General features: G+C 57.4%; 2 protein-coding genes across 7 annotated transcripts in view; one reads left to right on the forward strand and one right to left on the reverse strand.

Annotated features, from left to right (window-relative positions):
- Pnpo (pyridoxamine 5'-phosphate oxidase) overlaps positions 1 to 18,852 on the reverse strand; it is a 235,028-nt gene extending 216,176 nt beyond the window's left edge. For 2 of the 3 annotated variants that reach the window (XM_063251428.1, XM_063251429.1), the window contains exons 1-2: positions 17,312 to 17,337; positions 15,542 to 15,641 (exon numbers count right to left, since the gene is read on the reverse strand). Coding sequence is in view for 1 of the 3 variants with exons in the window: in XM_003466899.5 (XP_003466947.1) it covers positions 14,143 to 14,308; positions 14,574 to 14,644; positions 14,773 to 14,901; positions 15,041 to 15,094; positions 15,542 to 15,641; positions 17,312 to 17,436; positions 18,626 to 18,763 (783 nt within the window). In the remaining 2 variants the exon portion in view is untranslated. Of the gene's footprint in view, positions 1 to 12,996; positions 14,309 to 14,573; positions 14,645 to 14,772; positions 14,902 to 15,040; positions 15,095 to 15,541; positions 15,642 to 17,311; positions 17,437 to 18,625 lie in introns of those variants that run through there. The other variant, XM_003466899.5, reaches the window with a different exon arrangement.
- On the forward strand, positions 5,770 to 10,656 carry Prr15l (proline rich 15 like). Of its 4 annotated transcripts, XM_063251416.1 has the most exons (3): positions 5,798 to 5,973; positions 8,450 to 8,749; positions 9,593 to 10,656. In XM_063251416.1, the coding sequence occupies exon 3, from the start codon at positions 9,617 to 9,619 to the stop codon at positions 9,917 to 9,919; it is 303 nt and encodes a 100-aa protein (XP_063107486.1). In that variant the 5' UTR covers positions 5,798 to 5,973; positions 8,450 to 8,749; positions 9,593 to 9,616; the 3' UTR covers positions 9,920 to 10,656. The 4 variants fall into 4 exon arrangements, with proteins under 4 accessions (XP_013005028.1, XP_063107486.1, XP_063107487.1 ...); XM_013149574.2 differs by lacking the exon at positions 8,450 to 8,749 and having other exon boundaries at positions 5,770 to 5,973; XM_063251417.1 differs by lacking the exons at positions 5,798 to 5,973; positions 8,450 to 8,749 and adding an exon at positions 8,912 to 9,247.
- Positions 18,853 to 18,970: the final 118 nt, after the last annotated feature.

Raw genomic sequence — 18,970 nt, forward strand, 5'->3', positions numbered from 1 at the left:
CCCTCTGCCTCTCTTCACCGTCTGGAGGAGCGTGTGTCCGTCTGTTGCGGCACTCGTCACATTTTGCCTTCCCCTTACGTTTATGTAAGAGACCCAGGCCGACCACCTCCTTCAGGATGAGAGACCAGGGCAGGGCAGAGGATGAGGTGGACGGGGAGGCACCCAAGTTATGGATCCCGCTCACACTGGGTGTGTCACACTGACCACACACACAGGGTCTCCCCACGTAGGTCAGGCTGGCCTTGAGAGTGAGTGCACATCTGTGATACCAGCACCGGGGAGGCTGAGGCAGGAGGATTGTCGTGAGTTTGAGACCCTCCATAGTGAGTTCAAGGCCCGCCTGCGTTGCATAGCAGGACCTTGCCTCAAACAATTCTATAGAGTATGATGCGGACCCTACATCCTTCTGCAGGCAGCCTCTGGGCAGTACAAGGTCTGAGGGAAGGGAGAGGTTAAATTAGCTGGATCCTTATTCAGGAAGGTGGATACGCCACCCTCCACAGACAGAGGAACCACTTTTGGAGGCTGAGGCAGGAGGGCCTGGTACAGACTGGCTGCAAGGAGGGCGGGCTGGAGGGAGGTGAAAGCAGAGGTAGAGTCTGATTGTTCTCCTGAGCTTCTGGTCTGACATGGGGGAGGCGTGGGGGCAGTGAGGGCAGGATTGGCACACGTTTAGGAGGAGGGCTGTGGAGGAGACTTGGCTGCCATGGACAGGACAGGGGCCAGCAGTGCTGGGCATCCTCAGTGGAAAGTATGCAGAAGCCTCGGTGGGCTGGGGTTTGGGATCGGGTCCCAGAGGGTTGCACACAGGCTGACCTGCATGCAGCCCAGGGCTGGCCAACCACAGAAAGGGTTTGAGGTGGGCTGAGCAGTGGTGGAGGGAGGGAGACTCCTGGGGACCTGTCAAGCTGGACATGCTGTTTGTAACCCTGCCCACTGCCCACTGAGGCACTGCACCCTGGGCTCAGAGACTTGGCACTGAGCTCCCTGGTTGAAACCAAGGTGGTGAGACCTAGATTCCTGCCCTGGAAGACCCTGGACCATTTCCATGCCTCTAGGATAGCCTCAGCTTTCTCCACGCAGAGATAACACCTCTCCTATCTCAGGGTATTTCTATTCTGAGCCTTAAATAAATAAACAGACATGCTGGCTGTGGTGCCTCTCACCTGTAATCCCAGCACTAGGGAGGCTGAGGCAGGAGGATCAGCATGAGTTCAGGCTAGCCATGGCTGCCTAGACCCTAACTCACAACAAACTTCAGGTGCATGTTTTTATACTTAAGAAACTAAAACCTTTGACACCTTGTCCCAGCCTGGGCTTCAGGCTGAGGGCTCCTGGGGTCCTGGTCGAGGGCCACTTCCGGGCTGTCCTGGGAATCTGGCTCTGACCTCAGAGGCTGACTCAGGCAGCAGGAATTACAAAGGTTCCCCCAGCACTGAGCAAACATTTGCCAGGCTCCAGTTATGTGCAGGGCTCTCTGGGACACCCTGTGGGTGTGAAGCACCCCGCCCTGAACCAACAGGAGGGCACAGCAGGGTGGGGCAGGCTGGACCCCAGGCTTTTCCCACTGTCCAGGACACCTCCTAGGTGGCTTAAAAGGGTTGCCCTGTTTGGACTCACTCGATCCTCCCGCCTTAGCCTCCATCGTGCTGGGATGGCAGGCGGTGGCCATGAAGAGTGGGGGCCTCAGCAGTTGGTCCCCAGCCCCCTTCCACATCCCTCCCTTTACAGCTCTGGACGTGGAGTCCACCCTCTGACCCGGCCTGGTCACCTCCGGTGTGGAGTACAGGCCACCCAGGGCTGGCCCTGGCGCTGCTCCAGCTGACCCCTGCGCCCTCTGCCCTGGCCTGCCCCGCCTCCGCCCTTTCACCTCCCTTAGTCATCGGGGAAAACCAACTCCCTGGGTCGGTGCTGGTGCCGTCTCCCAAGGATACCACTGTGTTTATTTCAGATGCTTGGCCCAGCCAGGGGAAGGAAGGAAGCCGTGTCCTCGCTGGCCGCCTCCCATCAGCCTCCTGTCCTGCACGGGTCCACCTTGGCCCAGCCGGCTGCCCAGGCTCTGGGATCATCATGCAAAGGCTCAATCTCTGAGGGTGCTGTGGAGGGCGGGCTCACCCTGTGCCTGTGCCAGCACGCCAGCCCCAGCCCCATCCCTGGGTGCATGCCACCACTTCAGAGGCTGAGACAGGATAATCGTCACAAGGTGAAGGCCAGCCTGGGCTATACAGAGTGAGACCCTGTCTCAAACAGTTAAAACTAACAAATGCACAGAAGCCAGCTGAGAGGCGTGGCTGGAGTTCTGGGGGCCAGGAGAGAGCAGTACTGGGTTCCACTGGCCAGGCCCAGAGACATTAGGTCAGAGAGATCGGCAGGATGGTCATGAGGGGCCAAGGCCCACATCAAGGGTTGGAACTCGGTCCTTGGCCCAGCCCCCAGCTGGTGGCAGCAGAGCCCTGGGAGACCGTGCCCTGTGTGGCTGGTTTCTTCAGCTGGGGGACACGGACAGCTTCTCTCCCTTGAAGAGGTGGCTTTGCTTCCTGCAGTGAGACAGGGCTGCAGCAGACCTGGAACCAGAGTGGTGATGGATGAAGACATTCAAACTTCTTTCCCTCCCCTCCCCTCCCCTCCCCTCCTCTCCCTTCTCTTCCTTTCCCTTCTCTTTTTTGTCTTTTTGAGGCATGGTCTCCCCTTGCAGTTCAGACTGGCCCTGAGCTCACTTTGTAGCCCAGACTGGCCTCGAACTCACAGCAATCCTCCTGCCTCAGCCTCCCGAGTGCTGGGATGACAGGCGTGAGCCACCATGCCTGGCTCCTAATATTCAAAAAAAATTTTTTTGTCTTTTTCATTTTTATCAGTAGCAGGGATCAAACTCACGACTGCCTGCTTACAAGGCAGGCACTTATGCCGCTGAGCTAAATCCCAGCCCCAATATTCAAACTTTTGAGGATCACTGTAGCAGATGGCATAAACCAGGTGGCATAAAACAAGGGAAACTGATTCTCTTGTGGTTCAGGAAGCCAGAAGTCAGGAATCAGAGTTCGGGTTCGGCAGAGTTGGCTCTACCAGAGGCCCTGAGGCACAGTCTGGTCTGCATCCTTCCTGGTTTGTGGTACTGGCTGGCAGTGGCTGATGCCTGTCATTCCAGAACTTGGGAGGCTGAGGCAGGAGGATCAATGCAAGTTCAAGGCCAGCCTGGGCTCTATAAACAGACCCTGACTCAAAACAACAACAACAACAACAAAAAGGTCCCTGAAGCCTACATCTACTTCCAGGCAGAGGTCACTGAAGTGGAGACTGGATTTATCATCCTGTGGTGGGGGGTGGTTGTGGCCCAACGTGCTGATGGCTCAGGTTCTTTTAGGTGAGGTTTAGCGTTGTCACTACACAAGGAATGCATGTCTGAGAAGGTGTGCTCTGTCCTGTGCACACCTGTCCACACTCTCTCTCCGTGTGGTGTGCAGTGTGCCCTAGCATTTTTACACACAGCCAAGCAACTGGGGGCAGCTGGGTTCACAGCCCTCCCTCCCTGTCTGCTCCTCGGCAGTAAATGCCCTGGGGCGGTGCTGGGCCAGGGCCAGGCCCATCCCTCCCCAAGACGGGGCCACAGTGCATAAGAAGGGCACTGAGGGCTGAGACCAAGGGCTGAGACCAGGCCCCAGAGGGCTTTCTTTTTTTTTTTTTTTTTTTTTTTTTTTGAGGGCTTTCAAGGTAGGGAGCGTAGGTAGGAAGCAGGGCTGAAGTGCTCCCTACCAGCCTCCGATTCTCCCAATACCTGAGCTCGGATGAATTTTGTTTGTTCATTTGACACTGGGTCTCCTTACTGAGCCCAGGCTGGCCTTGAACTCGAGGTGGCAATCCTCCTGTCTCAGCCTTCCCAATGCTGGCGTGACAGATTTGTGCCACCACACCCAGCTTCTGGGGTCTTCTGGACAACAGCAGCCTGAGCTCCTGAGAGAGACAGATCTGGAGGCTGTGGCTACAAACAGCATCCTTCAAATCTGGATCAACCCTGACTCCCCGCATCCACGGCTCAGAGGTGACCACAGGAAAGCCGGACAGCTGTGTGCAGCTGCATGGACAAGGCCACCAGACACTGAAGAAACGAGCTCTCAGTCACATTTCCCTGCCCTGGGGGAGCAGGAGAGAGCAAGGGGCTGCAGGAAGTTTCCAACCAGATTTTTTTTTTTGAACTGGCGTTCGAACTCAGGGCCTGGCAGTCGCCTGGCAGATGCTACGCAGATCCTTGGCCCTGCAGAAAGTTCCTGTTTGTCACTTGCATTTTCCAGTTGGCCTGAAGTTCCCGCTGTATGCTAGATCTGATGCAGAATTCTTAGCTTGAGGAGCCAAATAAACTTCCCGAGGAACAGGTCATTGTATGTGGGAGGTTTAAACTCAACATGTTTATTCCAGTGAGAGAGACACTGCTGTGCGCCCCTCAAACCCTCTGCTCCTTGGGACACACTCATCCCAGTCCTTGATGCTTTCTGAAACAGTTTCCCAAATTTCTTTCACCCAAAACCTATGAGGGTCTGGGAGCTCTCTAGAGAGGCACAGGGTCCCAGGCCACAGGACGTGGGGTTGTGGGAGGTGGGACAGGATTGAGAGGTGGCTGGTTAGGATTTAAAGTGGAGGAAGGAGTGGGACCGTGGTGGCACACACCTGTCATCCCAGCACTCACTCGGAAGGCTGAGGCAGGAGGATTGCCTTGACTTCCAGGCCAGCCTGGGCTACATAGTGAGATCATGTCTCAAGAAAAAAAAAAAGGGTAAACCAGGCAAGGGGAGCTGGTGCCCCCTTCTGTGCCCTGTGCCTCCCTCTGGGCCTGTCACACACATGACCCAAGGTCGCTGCTGGTTGGATGGGGCAGCGCTGGCTCTGCTGAGGCAGTGGGGACAGACAGGACTGTGGGTCCCAGAGGAAGGGGACCAGGGGAGTGCCCAATGTCCTGACACCTGCCTTCCCTCATCCCCAGCCCCAGGCTGCCTCTTTAGCCGCCACCTACTTGTCCTAAGTGAGAACCCCAGGCCGGAGCAGACCCTCCAGCGGGCGGCTGGCAGCCCTGAGAGTCCAACCAGGCAGCACCTGGGGCCTGGGCAGCTGCTGCCCTTCTGAGGGTCTGAGCACTGCATCTTCCTCTGCAGAAAAAGCAGGGGCCCTGGGCCCTCTGCAGGTGAGGACGGGGAGGAGGACAGCGTGGCCCCAGGAGGACCGGGGCTGCTTTACCTGAATGTCCAGAGGTGTGGGGTGGGTGGTGGGGGTAGAATGGGGGTGGGGGCTGTCCTTTGGGTTGCAGGTTGTGGGGTGCAGCTCCCTGCCCAGCCCTACTGCAGAGCCAGAGCCTAGGGAGGAGCAGAGGCCTGGGAACCGGTCCACCAACCAGTTTAACCAGGACTGGTTTCTACTCTGAGTTCAAAGAAGCTGAGGTGCCCAGCCTGCTGGGGGCAGCAGCCCTTAACCCTTTCCCAGGTGGACCAGGGTGGTCCCTGATGGGGGGTGTTGTCTGCACCTCTGGGGGTACAAGTGACCTTGCACGAGCTTGGGGTGCAAGCAGGCACCCGAGAGTAGGGAGACTGAGAGCCAGGACTGCAGGCACCCCCACCCCGACTTTCCTGGGCATCCCCCGAAGCAGCAGAGCGGTCCCAGGAGTACCTTGGCTTGGGATGGCGCAGGGGCGCTGGGGCTCCGGGCTTGGGTTTCCTGGTTATGAATATTCATTCATCAGCCTCGGCCTCTGCTCCTGTTGACTTAGCTGGGAGGGGCCGGGTTTCAGGTTCACCTTGACCGGCTGTGCGGGGCAGGCACAGCTCCTGCACCTGTTTCTCTGGCACCTGACAAAGAACAGCTCTGCTCTCCGCTGCAGCCAGGCTTGATCTGGATACCTGTGGGGGCACCCTCTGCTCCCCCTGCAGCTTCCCCTGCACCCCAAGGCTCCTGTCCTCCGCCCCTTCTCCAGGGAAGCAGCCAGGATTACAGGTATGGGGTCACAGAGGGCTAGTGGGCAGGGAGACTGAGGCACGGCCCCTAGGACGGCCTGCGGGGTGCACGAGCGCCTCTCCATCCAGTCCTATGGTGGCAGCCTCCTGGAGTCAGGCCAGGGCTCCAAGCCAGCGCTCCGGCTGCTAGAGTCGCTCTCTTGAGCTGCTCCCTTAAGGCTCCCCAGCTCCTGTCACTCTGTGTGTGACCCAGGCAGCCTGGACCGTGCTAGTCTGCCTGTGTGCTAGGAGAAGCTCCTTGCTCCTGTTCAGAGTAACCCAGTCCTATCCAGGGTGGACATGGCCATCAGGAGCCCTGCGGAGGAAAGGGGGCCCTGGTTTTGTGCCCCCAGTGCGGCCACTTCCTCCCCCAGCGGTCCCCACATCCTCCCTCCCCACCCCCAGTCAATGGTTAACTTGTCCTGGCTCCGAAGCTGCCGGGCCCAGTCTGGGCAATGCTCTTCAGGGCACTCACAGAACTCAGCCAGGGCGGCCCGGCCGGATCCAGGGCACCCCAATGTGCTGGCCACGAAGGGCAGGGCTTGGCAGGCTGGCCCTGGAGGCCAGGAGGACTTCTATGGGCCCCACACAGTGCTGGACGAGGAGGCTGATTTCCATCTTGGCCAGGGTGGCAGGGCCCTAGGGCAAGGGCCTGGTACTCAGCCGGGCCAGCCCAGCAGATTACAGGGCCGTGCACAGGTCACCAAACGCTGGACCTGTGATGTCGCCTCCAGTGCCCTGCAGGCAGCAAATCCCTGGGTGCCCTGCCCTGGCTCCCGTGGGCATCCAGATGTCACATCACCTATCGTTATTTAAGTCAAATTTTACATTGCCTTTGGTTGAAAGTCTCCCCCGGCTGGAGTACAGTATGAGACAGAACTCCTGTGAATTCATTTCCACTCCTCAGACCTCTCTACAGCGAGGGCTGCCGTGTGCTGGGGCTCAGGGCTCTGCCAGACTGAGGGGTGGCAAAGCCGAGGAAATAGCACCTAGGCAAGATGAGGGGCCCAGTCCCGGACCCGAGCGGACCAAGGTTTACCCTGCATGAGATTTGGGGGGGGGGCGCGGACGGACAGGACCATGGACGAACACAGCGTCTCCCCTCCCAGGGCAGTCAGAACCCCTGCTGCAAACTGGCCACAGGGGGTGCCTGCCACAGCCAGGGTGTGCAGAGGCTCAGGCAGGAGCTGAATGCCCACAACAGGGGGCGGGGGACCAGGAAATGGCTTGGGGAGCTCAGGTGTAGGTGCGGGCCCTCTGGTCCCGCTGTGCCCCATTCTCCAGCCCCTCCTGATGACAGTGACCAGGACAGGACCCCATTAAGGCAGTGACCAGGGGACTCCAGACTGCATGCCAGCCCCCAGGCCTTCCTGCCGGCCTCCCAGCACCCCCTGCAGAGCCCGCCTGGAACACGGTGTCCTGTGCAAGGCTGAGCCCAGGCGGGGCGGGGCGCACTGCCAAAGCAAACCTCATGGCCAACTGGGGTTCCGTGCCCCTTGCCCTCTAGGTGGGCACCCAGGAGCTCCATGAGCCCAGCAGCACAGAAGGGCAGAGTGGGCAACACGGGGCCTGCTTGCTGCACGATGAGGTTGGCTGGTGCCCCCTGGCCTGAACTCAGGAAGGGGTGAACGTGTGTGTTTGTGGGTGCAGTGGGAAGAGGCAGCCTTTCAGCTCCTCCCGAGCCTTTGAGAATCCTCAGCCGGGTGATGCCCCCTAAAAAGCCCATGCTCATTAGGGTGCTTTGTTTCGAGTTCTGAGACAAGATCTTACTATGAAGCTCAGGCTGCCTCAGACTCAAACTCACAGGGAGCCTCCTGCCTCAGTCTCCCGAGAGCTGGGATCACAGGCTGCACCCCTCCATGTGCCCAGCCACACTCATGGGAAGCCTGGAACCAGAAAACCAAAGGGGAGAACACAGTCTCTACCCCTCCTACACAAAGAAAATCAATAATCATCACTTTTATGTATTTTTTAAATTTAAGATGCTGGGGGCTGGGGATTTAGCTCAGCAGCATAAGCGCCTGCCTTGCAAGCAGACAGTCATGAGTTCAATCCCTGGTATCAAAAAAAAAAAAAAGACCAAAAAAAAAAAATTTAAGATGCTGGAGAGTAAGCGTGGACCCTTCATGCTGAGCTACATCCCTAGTCCTCTTTTACAGTTTATTGTAAGAATCTTGGAAGTCCCTAAATCGTCCAGAATTAGATCAAACCTGGCAATCCTCCTGCCTCAGCCTCCTGGTTTGTTAGTGTAACGGGACTGCACCACCACATCCAGCCCCTGTTTCTGGCTCTCTTTACTAGACGTAGAAAAGACTGTCTTCTTTCACTTTAAGTTTTGTTTTATGGTGCAGGGAAGGGAACTCAGAGCCTCACACACCTAGGGTAAGGGCTCTGCCCCCGGGCTACACCCCTGACTCTGCCATCAGCTCCACCTGCCGGAGCCTGGCCACCTGGCCACCTGCTTTGGTGTCCCTTAGCTCCTGTCACACCCAGGAGTCCTGAGAGCACGGCCCACCACCCCAGGCCCAGCGGCACCCCCACTTCGATCCCCACTCTGCTGACGTTGTGCTTAAAGACCCTGCTCCCACCTCCCGCGTAGCAGCTGCCTCCTCAGAAGGTCCACCGGCCCCGGTGTCGTCTCTCCACGGCCTCTGCCTCCTCCTGACTCCCTGTGAAGCTGCCCTCCAGCAGCAAACGGAACCATCCTGTAATAATCCCTGCAGGGCCGGGCTCAGCTCAGCAGTGCAGGCGCCTGCCTGGCAAGCTCGAGGCCGTGAGTGAGTTCGATCCCGGGTACCAAAAACAAAACAAAACAAAACAAAATGGAAAAGGCAAATGAAGTCTGAGTAATAATCCCCGCCACCTTTGCAAATTTGACTTAGAGAAGTCTACGCCAGGGGCTGGGGGCAGGGGTCCGTGGTGGAGCAGACCTGAAGGGGGGCAGAAAGGAAACTGAGGCCAAAGAAGTGACTTGCCATGGGCCAGGAGGCCATGCAGGGCCTGGGGCTTGTGGTCCCAGCCTGTGACTCCCAGGCCTCCCCATTAGGAAAAGCTCTGAGAACTTCAGCCCACTCTAGGTGGTGCAGGAGGGAAGGGTGGGGCAGTGGTGCCAAAGTCCTGGGTATTGCTGAGGCAGGCAGGCTGCCGCTCAGCCTGCAGGCTGAGATCCCGGAAGGGGTGGCCTGCAAGCTCCCCACAGCTCTCTGGACATGCTGCTGCTGGTGCTGCTGGTGCTGGTGGTGTCATTGTCCCTGTCTGGCTGAACGGCTTCCCTGGTTTGGTTTGTTTTTTTTTGTTTTTCGGAGGCAGGGTCTTGCTGTGTGTGGTTCAGGCTGGCTTTGACCTTAAGGTGATCCTCCTGCCTCAGCCTCCCAAGACTTCTTTTCTCCTCATTCCCCCAAAGCCTGGCTTCGCTTCCCCAGCCATCAACCTTTAATTCTTAAAAGAGACCTGTGAATAGTGGTCAGAGAGGGGTGTGGGGGTGCTCCTGGGGCTCTGGTAATATTTCCTGACCTCAGAGGTAATAAAGTTTTTGCTTTATAATAAAAACAAAGAGCCCTGATTATGAACGAGCCCAGGGCTTCTCCCGCTGACCTCTGTCCCCGGCCCTGCTCCCGCAGAAAGTCCGGCCGCCAGCGAGCACCATGACCGAAGTCGGTTGGTGGAAGCTGACCTTCCTGCGGAAAAAGAAGTCCATGCCCAAGGTGCTGTACGAGATACCCGAGACCTACGCGCAGACCGAGGGCAGCGCGGAGCCCCCGAGGCCCGAGGCCGAGAGCCCCGGCAGTGACTACAGCACGCGGCTGGAGAAAATCGTGGACAAGAGCACGAAGGGCAAGCACGTGAAGGTCTCCAACTCCGGCCGCTTCAAGGAGAAGAAGAAAGTGCGCGCCATGCTGGCCGAGAACCCCGGCCTCTTTGACGACCGGGAGGACAAGGGGCAGTGAGGGGAGCCCGGGGGGGGGCTCTAGCACCCCCTGCTCGCTGCCCTCAGCAGGGCCTAGACAGGGGCTCGCCACGCTGGCCTCCTGGTCACAGCAGAAGCCGTGGGGACATTATGCCTGCTGGCAGGAAGTATGGGTTTTTAGGGTTGGGTCATGTGCCCCAGATCAGTGTACGCAGGGGGAGCAGGGGCTCCTCCCATCATCCCCTGACCACACACGAAGGCCCTCTAGGGCCAGAATGGTGACCGTCGCCCCTGGCGAGGTGGCAGGGCCACAGGAAGGGGGCACGGTGTGCAGTGGAGACAGGGCCTCGGCATTCCCCCGTGTGTCCCTCCCGGGCCCAATCCCCGGAGGGCACGTCTTCCAGGAGCCCCGTGACTGCCAAAGGTGGTTTCCTGGGTGCCGGGCGGAGGCGTTGAACCTGAGCTCACATCTTAATGCAGGCTGTAAACTTCCTGGAACTTTGCACCGACGAGGAGGGGGAGAGGACCCGGGCACCCTCTGCGCAGCTGCACAAGGCCCTCAGCTGCTGGGTTCCCGTGGTGGCAGCCACTTGTGCCGGGCTGGGGTCACACATCTCAAGGATCGCTCCGCTAGGAGCTAAAAGCAGTCAGTTTTCTTTTCTCCTTCCCCGATATATTTAAGATGGATCAGCCCCAGAGATGAGTTCTGGGGCCTTGAATTTTCTTTAAAAAGTAATTGTGGGTTTCTTTGTAATAAAGTTGCAAAAGCAGAGAACATATGTGTGTCCTTACTTTGAGTTAATGCAGGGGCGGTCTTACTTTTGTTTTTTTGAGATAGTATCACACTATGTAGTACAGACAGACCTTTGAACTCAGTGATCCTCCTGCCTCAGCCTCCTCAGTCCTGGAGGACAGGTGTGTGTCATCATGCCTGAACCTTTTTTTTGAGACAAGGTCTTATCATGCAGTTCAGACTAGAATCCACTATTTAGGCAAGGCTGGTTTCGAACTCATGGTGATCCTCCTGCCTCAGCCTCCAAGAGCTGAAATTATAGCCAGGCACCACATCTGGTCTGACCTTGGGAAGTTTTTTTGTAAAGGCTCCCAATTTCCTTTCTCTCCAAAAGCAACTGTTTTTGTTTTTTGGTACTGAGGATTGAACTCACAACCTTGAGCTTGACAGGCATGCACTTACACCACTAAGCTAAATCCCCAGCCCCTACAAGAGCAACTGTAGCAAACCATCACAAGTGGTCCAACTCAAGTGGCCTGTAGCCATTCCAGTAGTAGATGCTCAGTTAAAGCAGGTTCCTTTCTCTCCCTTTGTGATGGAATGCCACCATCCCCACAGCTTCAGTTTAAGAACAAGGCTGAGCACTCCCTTCTGAGCATTGTGGGCCTGCCTTTTTCTCAAGCCGCAAGCACTTGGGACTGGAAGACATTGCCTGTTTCTCTGGACCCCACGGTGGGAACAGGCAGAGACCACGGAGGACACAGAACAATGTGGCCCTGCAGCTTCTAGGTCGGCTCCTCGGAGGCAGCAGCAGCAGGGGCCACCCCACCCCGGAAGTTGTTGCTGGGGAAATTATTGCCAAAACAAACAGGCCTGGACAAGGGGGCCTTTGTTGGGTGCCTCGCCCAGGCCCGGGAACACAGGGAAAGAGTGGGGCAGCCCAGGGGCTGGGGGGCAGTCAGCAGGGGGCTCAGGGTCTGGCACCCCCCAGGCCTCTTCCCCATTCCTACAACAGGAAGTTCTTTGGGAGTCTCACAAGCCTCCCTCGGAGGAGCTCAGAGGGTGCCCACCCTCGAAGCCCTGCCCCTCATTACCCAGGAGCAGCACCCCGGCCTTGGTATTTTACTCCCAAGGTAACCTGAGGCTGGGAGCTGGCTACAGAGCTACAGCGCCCTGACCCCCTGCACTCTGGGGCTTCCACGTGGGCTCTCATCTGCGCTCAAGGGGGAGGGCGGTGCCCGCCTGGGGTGAGAACTGCCCGTGGAGGAGTCCGGGGCCAGGCAGCTTGTAGGGTTTCAGATCGGAGGAGCCGGAGGGACTGAAAAAGTGAACGCGCCCAGGAGCCCGGAGCATGGTTTCACTGAGCCGCGGGGAGGGACAGCGGCGCCCCCTGCTGGCCAGCGCGCTGCAGGGCGCGAGGCGGAGCCGCAGGGTTAAACCTTAGCATCCCGAGGGGCTGCGTGCGGGCTTTCCTTGCACACCTGGCACGGTGACAGGAACCTGCAGGAACACCTGGGGGCGGGGTCCAAGCCAGGGCGGGGTGTGTGGTGGCACGCAGTTCCCTGCAGCACAGCACAGGTGGACGCACGTCTCCACCTACGCGTCCAGCACATGAAGGCGGGGCTGTAAGGGCGCCCTGGGATCCCAGGACCTGAGGGCATTTGGAGGAGTGAACCTGGGACAGGGCGGCCCTGGAGGAACCCACGGCGCATGCGCGTGGCCAAGGGAGCAAGTTCAAGGCCAGATGGTGCCAAGGAGTCCGTTCTCAGCTCCTGGCTTGGTCACGCAAACATTTATTAGCCTGGCTGCGCTCCACAGCCACGGGCCGCCTGCCCACGTCTTAGGGCAGCGTCCTGTGCTCAAGGAAGTAGATGCACAGAGCGTGGTGATGCTGGCCTGTGACCCCAGCAGTCGGGAGGCTGAGGCAGGAGCGAGCATTTGGACTTGGAAGCCAGCAGGGGTACATCGTGAGTTCAAGGCCTGCCTGAACTATGAAATGCGACTTGGTCTCAAAAACAAAAATCAAATGCATTTCAGCAGAAAGGTTGTAAAGGGCGGGGGGAGCGGTGCAGAAGATAAGGGGGACAGCATTCTTGGTCGAGAGGCTGGCAGGTGCACCTGGTGCCTGGGCATCTGGTCAAAATTCCGAGGTGGACCCGGTGGGGAACCGAGAGCCTGCATAGCAGCTTGCCTCCCAAGTGACTCTGCGGTGCCGGCGGAGGACCACGAGGCAAGTAGCCAGGACTGAAGGCCAGCATGTCCCGGTGCGGGACGCACAGACCTGGGATGTCACGGTGGGGCTGGCGATTCCGGTTTTTAAGGCTCCCCAGAGTGGGTGAAAACCAGGGAAGTGGGATTCCCTCTAGAAAAGGCAGGCACGCCAATACTTTTTAAATAACTTTATTTTCGGAAAATGGAATCCACACATCAGTGTATCCCCCCATGCACGCGCGCACACACACTGTAGATGGGTACAGACGGGAAAGCTCCATTAAAGTCCTGGAAGCGGTACGCGAACCCGTGTACGGCTCGCTGCCTGGCTGGGACTGAATACTCCGGGACGGGGTACCCGCGGCTAAGCACGGCCCACCCGCTCTGTCGGCTACCTGCGCGCCCCCTGGTGGCACAAAGAATAAATTTCATCTCTTTTCCGCATCGCTGTGCTCCGAAGACCGAACGGCAGGAATCAGCGTTGGGGGAACGGCTATAAAAATGTCCTATCAGCTGAGGATTTAGCTCAGTGGCATAAGCGCCTGCCTGGCAAGCACAAGGTCATGAATTTGATCCCTGGTACCAAAAAAAAAAAAAAAAAAGTCCTAATGGGGAACGCGGGTTTTTTCTCATTTCTTTTTTGATATAAATCAATTCTAGCTAGTTCAAGAGGAAAAAAGAATGTGCAGACACAGTGGGGCATTCTGGGAAAGGGGAGGAGCACAGACATAAGGTGGGGACAAGGGGGGCCCTGAGAACTGCCAATTCTGGGCTGCCACAGACAACTTAGTGGCATCACTTCCCAAGCTCCGTGTCTCCCCATTTTGAAGTCAAATTATTTTTTTATCTGTATTTTTTTCCTCTTTGGGACAGGGTCTCAGTAAGTTGCTAAACTGCCCACCTGGTGCTGCTCAAAGTTGCAATCCTCCTGCCTCAGCCTCCCAGGAATGGTGGGATTAGAGGCGTGCATTCCATGCCTGGTTCAAAGTCTGAGTTGTGCATGAGAAATCTGCAGGGCTCTTCTGGCTCAGCTGGCATGAATTCCACGGCAACAGGCAGGGCTGCTGTGGGCCCAGCTCGCCAGGGAAGAAGTCAACGGCTGCTACTCCTAGGGGGCGCTTCTGGGAAAACCACAGGGAAGGTCAAGTAACACAGACTTTTTCTTCGGCATCTATGATTCTCTGGGAGGCAGTGGTGACCCAAGGCTCTGCAGCTCAGACCCAGCTGGGGACGGCTCCACGGAGAGAAGGGACGGAGGGAGAGGTTGTCTGTGCCGCTCTGCACCGAGCCCCGATACACTGTGGCCAGTGATGCCGGATTCACGGTGCCAGCCTCTCGTAGAGCCAGCCATCCTCCCCGCAGTGGGTCATGGGTCCCAGCGACTCCCCTGAGGGGAGGCCCCGCCGGAAGACGATTCGGTCGTGTAGACGGTTCGTCTGGCCCTGCCAGAACTCTATCACCTGCGGAACCAGCAGGTAGCCGCCCCTGCGAGGAGAAGCAGCCACGTGGAGGGTGACGCGCCTCACCCTCAGCCCAGGGCTCTCAAGCTCTCTGCATACGGGGTCTCACTGTGGAGCCCAGCTGGCCTCGAGCGATCCTCCTGCCTCAGCCTGCCCAGTGCAGGGATCACAGGGATGTGCCACCAAACCCGGCTTTCTTGCAGGCAGCCCAGGCATTTGCCTGACCAGGGTTCCCGAGAAGGGAGGATCTGTAATCACGATGGGGCGCCCTGGGCCCAGCCGTCACTTACCAGTACTTCGGCTTGGGCACCTCCTGTCCCTGGTAGAGCTGTTCCAGTTCCTCGTTTTTCTTTCTCAGATACTGTTCGGAAGGGGGACACGTGATGGTGATCCACTGAGCATGCGCACCAGACTGGACCAGCAGGTGCAGAGGCGGCGAGACCCAGGAGGTCGGGTCCCTGCACCCAGGTGCACTCGGGCGCCACTCACCTCGCGGTCAGGGATCACAGAGCTCTGCTGGCTCACCACAGCTCCAATCTGGCTGCTTTTCGGGCGGGAGTGGAAGTAGCTCTCGGCCTCAGCCTCTGGCAGCCTCTGCACCCGGCCCTCCACGCGGACCTGCTCGGGGAGGCCTGGCTGGGTGAGTGGAGCCCCCGAACGAGTGCCCAGCCCGGCAGGGTGTGGGCACCGTCCCTGGATTTGGGCACAAAGTCGCCCCCCTACCACCCCACCCAGGCTGTGCCAGGTGCTCACTTACCTGGCGGTGAAGGGGCTCCCAGTAGAAGACAAGGGAGGCAAAGGGATTCGAGTCCTGGAAATGACAAGGAGGCCAGAGGCAGCCATGAGCCAGGCTGCATCGGCTGTCATACCTCATTAAACTCTCAAAGCAAGCAAGCTGGGCATGCTGGTGCACACCTGTCATCCTAGCACTTGGGAGGCTGAGGCAGGAGGATTACCATGAGTTCGAGGCCAGCCTGGACTACATAATGAGACTGTCTCAAAAAGCAAAACACACACACACACACACAAACTCTAAAAGCAGACCCACGTTACAGTTGTGGAATCTGCTCAGAGAGGGTAAGAAGGGCTGAGTGTGAAAGAAAAAGCAGGAGGTATCTTGTGGGATGGAGTGGGGGCAGCTTGCTGGTTCCCAGCAAAGAGAGGGGCAGGTGCAAAGGCCCAGGGGCAGGAGGAAATGGTCAGAGAGGAGTGGGGGTGGGAGGAGGGCAGAGGGTCTGGGGAGTAACTGAGCACTCACCAGCTCCTTTCCTTTCCGGCTCTCGAAGTTGGTGAAGAAGCGGAAGCCGTCCTGGCTGAAGCCCTTCAGCAGCAGCATGCGGGCAGAGGGCTTCCCTTCCCTGGTGCACAGAGGAGGCAGTCAGGGATCCTGGGGCCCCGCTCAAAGCCTCCAGCAGGTGGCTGCCACTCCTCCAGCCCCCATTCTGGAGGGATAGGGTGACACCACTGCCTGGGGGCAGCGGGGCCCTGCCCAAACCTGCACACCAGTCCTAACCCATGTTGCTGTGTTGGAAATGGGATCTTTCCTTTCTTCCTTCTTTCTCTTTTGGAGGTACAGGCTAGGCAAAGGCTCCAGCACTGGGCCACATCCCCAACCCTGTTTCATTTTATCACAGCGTCTCACTAAGTTGCTCGGGTCAGCCTGAGACTTGGAATCCTCCTGCCTCAGTCTCCCAAGTAGATGGCATTGCAGGCCCACACCACCAGCTCAGTGAGAAACAGGGACATCAGGGAGGCAACTGAGGCTAAAGGGGGCCATAGGGATGGGGTCCCATCCAGTAGCCCCAGCGTCGTGAGAGGAGGTGGAGATGCCACAGGGTGCATGCTCTCTGCACCGGTGAGGTGGGGCGTTCGGCCCAGGAAAAGGCAGCTGTGTGCAGAGGCCTCAGGGGAAACCAAGGCAGCAGTCCCTCAGTGGGGATCAGCCTCCAGAATAGGGAAACACAGAGGCCGGGGATAAAGCTCAGCGGCATAAGCACCTGCCTGGCAAGTGCAAAGTTGTGAGTTCAAACCCCGGTACCCCTTCCCCACAAAAAAATCTATTCAGAACTCAGAAACAAACCCTTTTACGTAAGTGGCCCTGGGAGGGAATTTTGTTATGGCAGCCACAGCAAACTCAAAAGGCAAGGACAGGGGCCAGCATTAGTGCAGCCAGGCTCTGGGGTCAGTCCTCCGGCCACATCTCGGGGAGCCCCAGGGGCTATGCAGGAGTCCCGAGTTCAAGGCCTCGCGCTTTAGTGGATGGAGAAGAAGAGCAAAATGAGAGGCTGACATGAATGATGTCTTGGGGGGCACATGGCAGGGTACTGTGGTGATGGCTGGGTACTGTGCTTGGTGTTGAGAGGGACTGAGCTTCAGTCATGGAGCAGTCCCCGGAGATGAAGTTTGGGGGGGTATCCTTTTATATTTTTATCTTGAGATAGGGTTTTGCTAAGCTCTGAAATTACCCAGACCGACTTCAGACTTGCAAACTTTCTGTCTCAGTCTCCCTGTGTGCGGGGATGACAGACTGGGGCGCACAGACAGACAAAGCAGGCAAGGGGTTCCACGCATCAAGGACAGGGGTGGTGGTGCCCGTCTGTGATCCCAGTACACAGGAGGCTGAGGCAAGAGGGTGCAAGGCCAGCCTGGACTACCCAGTGAGCTTCGACCTTGTCTCAAAAAACAAGAGAACAGAGATGCACAAGGAAATCACTGCATTTTATCACTGAAGTGGGATTTAGTGGGCTGCTCTCTGGTCTAGGGCTGAGGTGATTGAGGCACAGAGAAGACAAGGTACTTGTCTGAGGCCACACAGCATTTTATTTTATTTTTGGTACCAGGAATCGAACTGACGACCTCCTGCTTGCCAGACGAACGTTTACACCACTGAGCTAAATCCCTGGCCCCTCCACACAGAATTTTAATAACACAGCTGGAATCAAAAGGTTGGCCTCCACTGAACTGAGCATGAGCTGCCTAAGCTTTTACTTCCTCTGTCCTGGCCACACGGGGCTGTGGCTGTGCCTACCTTGTGCAGGTAGCCAGACACATGGCGTTGGCTTCCCCTATGTCTGGACATTGGACAGCCTCCTCGAACCAGGAAGTGAACTGCTTTATGGGGTCCAGTGAGGCCAGCTGAGTCTCCTCAAATGCCTGGGGAGGGAGTTTTATTCATTAAGGAAGATACAAGGTGCACCTGATGTACCTGGCCCTGATTTAAGCCCCTTTTTTCTGTTTGTTTTTTGAGACCGGGTCTTGCTGTATAGTCCAGAGATGCTTTAAACTCGTACAGGCCTGGGTGGCCTCCTGAGTGCCACTACTTCTGGCTCTAAACACTTTCCAAATATTAATCCATTCCATTCTTATGGTGACATGTGCCTGTAATGCCAGCATTCAGGAGACTGAGGCAGGAGGATCACTGTGAGTTCAACACCAGCCTGGACTTCACAGTGAGATCTAGTCTCAAAATAAATAAATAAAAATAAATTAACAAAAGCAGTACCCAGAAAATAGGTCCCTGTGTTCCACTTTCCAGATGACAAAACAAGCATAAAAAGGCCAAATGCTGGGTGACACAGGCAGTAAGGGATGGTGGGGATTTGGGGCATCAGACATAGAGGACAGAGGGAGCTAGAAATAAAAGACCTGGGCTCTACCCTCTAAACCCCCAGGCAGGCCTAAAGTTTAATCAGTAACCGGCTTAAACAGGCTTCTCTGCAAATGCTTGTGTGCAAGCCAGTTGTGTAACAGCAGTTCGGGCAGGACTCCCAAGTCCAAAAAGTTCTCTGGGTCTCGGCATTAAGGGTGGGGACAGAGCTCCCCGCGCTGAGCAGAAGGCAGTAGCCATCAAGAGAGCTTAAGTTCTGCCTCCCACCTGTCATCCCAGCAGTCAGGGAGGCTGAGGCAGGAGAGTTACTGCGAGTTCGAGCTGGGTTAAGTAGTGAGCTCAAGGCCAGCTTGACCTACTATCATGAGACCCTATCTCAAAAAAACAAAACAATTAAAATTTTGAGACAAGGTCTCATAATGTCACCACACAGACTGGAGTTAAACTTGTGATCCTCCTGCCTCAGCCTCCCCGACTGCTGGGATGATAGGCGAGCACCATCAGGCCCAGCTGCTTATTTATTAAACGTTTATAAACTGCTTTTCAAATATCTAAGTCCACAGCATCCTCCTGGCTCAGGCAGGCTCCACACTGCACTCGTGACACTGTTACTCAAGGGCTGCATTCCCACCCAGGGCCCCTCCAACGACCCATGTCCCCTGACCCCCATCCTTTCACCGGGCGACCCCGCCGCTGGCTCCCCGCCCTCGCAGGTGACCCGGGCCCCCGCCGCACCTCGCGGTCCCCACGGTAACTCTTGCGCATGGGTCCCAGATCCATGACAGCACCGTCACCGCACAGCTGGCGGAGGTAGCCTGGCCACCCGGGAGGTCGCCCGAAAATCGCTGCGACGCTGCGCAGCCCGCACGTCATGGGAGCCGCCGGTCACGTGACCTGGCGTCGCCGGGCCCCGGTTTCGCTGGGTTCGGAACCAAAATCCCAGCGCAGACTTGCAAACCCGGAAGGAAGGTTTTGCTAAGGGGCCCGGCAAGCGACAAGGTCTGAGCCCTGGGAACCAATGGACTTCCAGGATTGGAAGAGGGAGACCAACGTGGAGAGCTCATTGGTTGGGGTTTCCCG

This window comes from Cavia porcellus, unplaced genomic scaffold (assembly GCF_034190915.1).
Source record: "Cavia porcellus strain 051 isolate PalLab524CR breed Dunkin Hartley unplaced genomic scaffold, mCavPor4.1 scaffold_6, whole genome shotgun sequence".
Classification (NCBI taxonomy): Eukaryota; Metazoa; Chordata; class Mammalia; order Rodentia; family Caviidae; genus Cavia; species Cavia porcellus.